Below are 6,000 nucleotides of genomic sequence, written 5' to 3'. Positions count from 1 at the left end.
CCGAGATAAAAAGTAGCCTATGTGCTAATCCAGGGTATAATCTATCTCCATTCAAAATTTCAGGCAAATCCGTCCAGTAGTTGCGTGAAGGAGTAACAAGCAGACACACACACACACATTTACCTACATACACACAAACCTTCGCCTTTATAATATTAAGTGTGATAACTATACAATAACGATAGATAGCACTATCCATGGAGAAAAGTTAATAATATTTATAGGGCTCTCTCTATTACGTAAGCCCATATAAATAACTCAGTGGGTGTTAACCATTTTGAGTGGGCAACCAATCACCATGTTTCAAAAAAAATCGAAAAATTAGATTTTTTTTTTTTGTGATTGGTTGGTGGCTCAAAATGGTTAACACCCACTGAATTTTTGTCTATCATTTGTATGGGATTACATAACAGAGAGAGCCGTACACTAACTTCTCTCGGCGGATAGAGTATAGGAATTGGATTCTAATAATTAATTAGGAATACCTATTGCCTAGACTACAAAGTTAAAGGACTTAATATTGTATTGTAGAGTGTATTTCTTTATTTATAGAAACAAAATAAATGAGGTACCTACATAAACAAAATAAAACAACAAATAGTTTTCTAACTTTCCCACATGGAGAAACATTTATTTTATAACAATGGTTATTATCACCGAAACAAATGGAATACTCATTGAATGGTGGTCTCGCCGTTTAAATTAAATAAAATGTTACAAATTAAAACTACTATCGCATAATTTCTTCTATCCATAGACACCTCACATCTCATAGACACTTTCTAATGCCAGCTCAGGCTTGTCATAGCCGAGCTCCTCGGGGGTATCGATGCCAAGTTCTGTAAGTGTGGGTTTGATCTCTTGGATGATGTAAGGGTAAATTTCATTCACCCTGTTTCCGCACTTTTCTTTGCAAGCTTCAATAAACCTGTGGGTGAAATAAGTTTGTTTAAATACAGGGAAAAACAAGGGAATACAAGAACAGGAAAACAGTTTTTCATTTTGTTTAGATTTTATTGCCTAAAGGCACAGTTCACAAGTCTAGGCTTCTACATCACTGGCATCAAATATTCCTACTTTTGATGCTGGGTAGCCTATGCATCACCCATTTTTCTTTGATTTCACATCACCCAAAGCCATCATTCACAACCAAACATATCATTTGACGATTCAGGATCAAATTGAGAGTTCCCTCACTCTATTTCACTTTGCTAAGGGTTAATTTTTCAATAGCCAAAAATCTGATGAATAATTTTGAAATTTTGTCAGTTTTTTTTTCTTATAAGAAATCTTCACCAAATTAATTTGTGAGAAAAAGATTATTTGACTAATGAAACATCTATCCTGAACGTAATTTCCAATTACTAATAATCTGGAATGTAATTTTGATGTCTTGATAGATTTTCTACAGAAACTGTCAAACCATACTGCAGTGAATTTGTACATTTTTCATCTTTGTCTCGGTCAAAGATTGTTTGGCGATTGAAAAAATTTCTTGGAGTCAGCAATATAAAATGTTCTACTAGATATGGTGTTTCATAGTAATAACAAGTTCTAACAGTCATCAGTTCTGGAACTCCTCCAATCGGAGTCCACTTTATGCCACAAAAACACACATTCCATAAATACAATTTAGCCATTTTGTGTCAATTTGGAAATATTTTCATTTATTTGTGTGACAAAGTATTATTTAATGTTTTGTGGTGAGCATTATTATTTTAAGGGCATTGGCACATACTGGTCTTTAACATTGATGTCTCTGCTTCTAGTAATTTCAAGACTTCAAGTAACAAATATTTGAGGTTATCTACCAACCTAACAGCAAGGGCGTAATCATTCACCCTCCTGCATGCCTGCATGGCAGCGCAGATGATCTTTGGGTCGGGCACCAAGTCCATACCACACAGGTCATTCATCCCCTTGCGGATCTCCCAACCATCGATGTCCCGTCTGTTGAAGAACGCTTCATACCTGGAATTGTATAATTCACCCAATACAGTACTGATTAATCTTGTACGAGTCTTATACTGTGGCTGCAGTTTTTATAAAGAACTGAATTAGAAATATCCGATCTTAATAATGACTATAGTGATGGTGTGTGCAAAACATCTAAACATGAGGTTTATGACTGTGCATAGCTCAAAACAGATCTCAGTGAGGCTTGTGTATTCAATACTTAGGCTATCTTTTACATGTTATATTACAACTTCAGATTGGAGTTGTTTTGGAATCACTGTATTAAAAAATCATATGTTTTCATACATAACTTGACCTACTAGTGGATTTTAATGCAGTTTTTACCATATTTCAGAACCTTTTCTATTTGCATGGATAACCCATTCACTTTTAGTCTATGAAATAGGTATGCACACCCATGTAAGTCAGCTAGCTAGTAATCAATAACTTTTGCAAGCCTACTAGGGCGACATCCCTAAATCTATGCCAACCTATTTCAATGTCTTGTCACACCATAACTGGATGAAAATTTTAATAATCTTACCAAGAAAGTTACTCAAAAAGCAGCATTGATTTAAGAGCTCATACTGGAAGTTAAAATTTAAATGTAGGTAAAAGTTTAGACTTGCTCCATTTAACATAGCAAGTAATTTAAACTTATTGAATCAAAGGTATAGGTAAAACTGATAACACTGAACGACAACGATTTTCAGTTACATAACGTCAATTTTTACACTAACCTGGCATCGAATTCTTCGCTGGATTCCTGGGGGCCGTCGTGCGATCTTCTCACAGCATTGATGGCGCATACTCTGGAGGGTGAGACCAGGGATTTTTTGAGGACATTTACTAATCTACCTGAAGTGGATCGCAACATTTTGTTTCACAATTTTCCTGGTACGACACGATAACAAATGGTTAATGGCTGCTGAAAACCATGGACAAGACCTGACAAGCAAGACAATGACAGATGGACAGATAAATAATGGATTTCAACTTTATGTGCCACAGATTAAGTTTCCAAATTCTATTGGACAATGGGACAAACCACAGAGATAATAATCGGCCCAAACCATGGACGTGAATCTATGATCGAAGGCCCAAACAAGTTGGTTTGTTTTATGCCATATGCCGCCTCTACACTCTAAAGTGGGTTTTCATGGAAGTAGTAATTTTTGGGTTTTTGACTTTTATCACACTAGATAATATTATAAAGGCGAAAGTTGATGTGTGTGTATGTTTGTTACTCTTTCACGCAAAAACTACTAGATGGATTTGACTGAAAGAAATGGAAAAAGATAATATCCTGGATTAGCACATATGCTACCTGCTTTTTATTAAGTACGGAAAATCGAGAGTTGACACGGGATTTCGAAAAACCTTAATCCACGAAGTCGCGGGCATCAGCTAGTACCTATTTTATAATCTGCCATCCTTTACAAAAGCGGTTAAGTGCAAAAAGTAGCTTTTAGATTGTTGACTAAGAAAAAAAATGTTACTTAAAAGATTTTTCGATGCAGGACACCAGAAATTAAACTTCCTTAAACAAATAACATAACCACTAGATACTTCTTATCTTACACTTATTATACATACTGCTTCTATAATAGTATGATTTCATTAACCAATTTTTTTTAAAGTATTTCAAAATATAGAACAAAATTATTACGATTAACATTACTACTTCCACTAAGATTTTTAAACTAAAAATAAAAATACCTCTTGATAACACTATTTTATTATTAATCAAGTTGGTCCTTTAACAAAAAAAATTATATTGTTTGACAAACAACAAATTGTCTAATAAATAAATTGTTTAAAATGTTTAATTATAATCTAGTAATACGGAAAGCTGGCTTTTAATATACAAGACAAATAAACCATAACTTATTATAAACAAACTAGACATAACTTATTATAAACAAACTAGAAGTTATTTTCAAACTTTTCGTTTTCTCTTTTTCTTATGTGCCGTAATGCTTTCCTGGCCACTGTCCTCTTCATTAGAGCTTGCTGTTGAGCTACTGTCACTGTCGCTACTGGATGAACTACTATTTGATGAGCTATCGGAGGCTACTCCTGTGCCTTGGCTCAAATCCATGCTACTCGCAATTTTGTAAAGCTCAGGCTCTTTGATTTCTAGAACTTTAGCCCACTTCTTTGAAAGCTTAGGTCGTCCTCTCACTGTCTTGTGCCACACCACTGGGAAGTTGGTGCGACTGCAGAAGTTCTGTGTGACTGCCACTGTGTCATCAAGGTTGAGAACCACATGCCACCAGCCTCCAGGGACAAACACTGTCTCACCAGGCTTTTGAAGAATTTCCACCTGAAAATCAAATCATAGATAATACTTTTATTTTTCCCTGATTTATTTACTAAAATATCTTTGCAAACTTATTGACTGTGGTTATTTTAGTTTTATTTTTAGTAATTTGCAGCACTAAAGAATATTTTTTTTTTCTAAAAATCTTCTGACAACAATAAACTAAACAAAGCTTTTTACTATGTTGTTTTAGTAACAAAATTTTTATGAAATTGATTTTTATTATATTCCAGAAAATTCATGGTATAAATCAATGAATTTCATACTGGTTTGTATTCTTCGGGCCAAGAATCCAGCTGTGTCTTAGGGTAAATAAGTTTAAACCAAGTAATGGCTTCGTCTCTCTGCTTTCCGCCCATCGCTCCAGTAACTTTGATCATTTCTCGCGGAGTCTCTGTAGGAAATAAGCACCATCTCTTGTGCCCAAAGACTAAGGCATTCCAGGCACTGGTACCCAACGGATCAATATGTATACCAGTTCCAGACCTCTGCGGTCCCATGACAAACCAGCGGTAAGGTGGACGTCTCTCCTCCCCACAGTACTTAAATAAATCATCCCTAAAGTATAACGGTGCGTCATAATCTTCCAAGAGTTTTTTCCTTCTCAGATGCTCCCCAAAACTGCTATCAAAAATATAAAGCGGACTATCATCAGTCGTTGTCCTCATATACTCTATGTAATACTTCATTTTCATTTTCACACTATATCCCTCATTATCTTCCCCACACTTGAATTTTTGGTTGCGATACTTTTTGGCAAGGCGGTCTTGCGTCCACTTGTGATTGGCTCGCCAATTGGTCTGGACGTGCGTAATCACGACTGGTTTGTAAATTTTTTCATACTTCTCTATAAACTCTTCTGGTGAGAATTCATTAACATTTATTCTATCCACATTGTCCTTACATTTTAGAAACTCTTCAAAATTACTTGCATACTTTAAAGCTGTCCATTGGTGTTTATCAGCCAACTCTAAAAGGCATCGGTTTCATTTTAAACATGAAATAACAAACATAGTAATCAAAGCCATGATCAAGCGGTACAAAACGCGTGACGCCTTGCGACCCTTCTGGACCATTGCACCTATCGAATTAATGAGTCGTACATGATCCAAATAATTGCAGCATTCAGAGTACAGGCAAAATCAAGAAAACCAACATGATAATTAAAATACAAGGTGTTTAAATCTAAAATTAGGGAGATGGTGTAAGATTAACTATCTGGTTAATTTTTTGAGTATAAAGACTCCATACCTGGTCGAGCCTTTCGTTTGATTTCTTTAATTCGTTTTTTGGCTTTGTGAGATAATTTATATTCGGTATCCATGATTATTTCCTAAAAAAATATAAAAACTTTAACCTCTGAAATTTTTGGTACTTTTTTTTTTTTTGTTAAATGCCACAGACAAATACTATTGGTCTGTTCTGTCAATCTTCTACGTGGTCTGTGGTTTTGGTTGTGGTGTAGTCTTTGGTCTGATGGGTAAAATAAATTGGACAGCTTGGGTACTGGCCCCGATTACAACACGATTTTTGTACTTGTTTGAGTTGGTAGCACAAAGCACGAATTTTATTTCATATTGTGAGAAAAAGCAAAGCAAGCCTGTGGATGGGTGTTTGTGTATGCTTGCCAAGCTTCGAGCATTCCGATTTCTGATTGGCAAACAAGCCATCTGTAGTGTTTGCCAAAGCTCGCTGTTTATTGTTTGCCACAATTATGAAGC

At 35.4% G+C, this 6,000-nt stretch overlaps 2 protein-coding genes across 2 annotated transcripts; both read right to left on the bottom strand.

The window, feature by feature from the left end:
- Positions 1 to 598: 598 nt before the first annotated feature.
- LOC123873567 (cytochrome c oxidase subunit 5A, mitochondrial) lies at positions 599 to 2,920 on the bottom strand. Its single transcript, XM_045918451.1, has 3 exons — positions 2,697 to 2,920; positions 1,816 to 1,971; positions 599 to 928 (listed from the first exon to the last, which is right to left on the bottom strand). The coding sequence occupies exons 1-3, from the start codon at positions 2,831 to 2,833 to the stop codon at positions 763 to 765; spliced, it is 459 nt and encodes a 152-aa protein (XP_045774407.1). The 5' UTR covers positions 2,834 to 2,920; the 3' UTR covers positions 599 to 762.
- Positions 2,921 to 3,696: 776 nt separating this feature from the next.
- Positions 3,697 to 5,673, bottom strand: LOC123873514 (bifunctional arginine demethylase and lysyl-hydroxylase PSR). Its single transcript, XM_045918373.1, has 3 exons — positions 5,531 to 5,673; positions 4,546 to 5,249; positions 3,697 to 4,282 (listed from the first exon to the last, which is right to left on the bottom strand). The coding sequence occupies exons 1-3, from the start codon at positions 5,601 to 5,603 to the stop codon at positions 3,896 to 3,898; spliced, it is 1,164 nt and encodes a 387-aa protein (XP_045774329.1). The 5' UTR covers positions 5,604 to 5,673; the 3' UTR covers positions 3,697 to 3,895.
- Between the last annotated feature and the right edge of the window lie 327 nt (positions 5,674 to 6,000).

The sequence above is a fragment of the Maniola jurtina genome, chromosome 2 (genome assembly GCF_905333055.1).
Source record: "Maniola jurtina chromosome 2, ilManJurt1.1, whole genome shotgun sequence".
In the NCBI taxonomy this organism is placed as follows: domain Eukaryota; kingdom Metazoa; phylum Arthropoda; class Insecta; order Lepidoptera; family Nymphalidae; genus Maniola; species Maniola jurtina.
The sequence above is the reverse complement of the archived record's forward strand: the minus strand, read 5'-3'. Positions and strand labels throughout refer to the sequence as shown.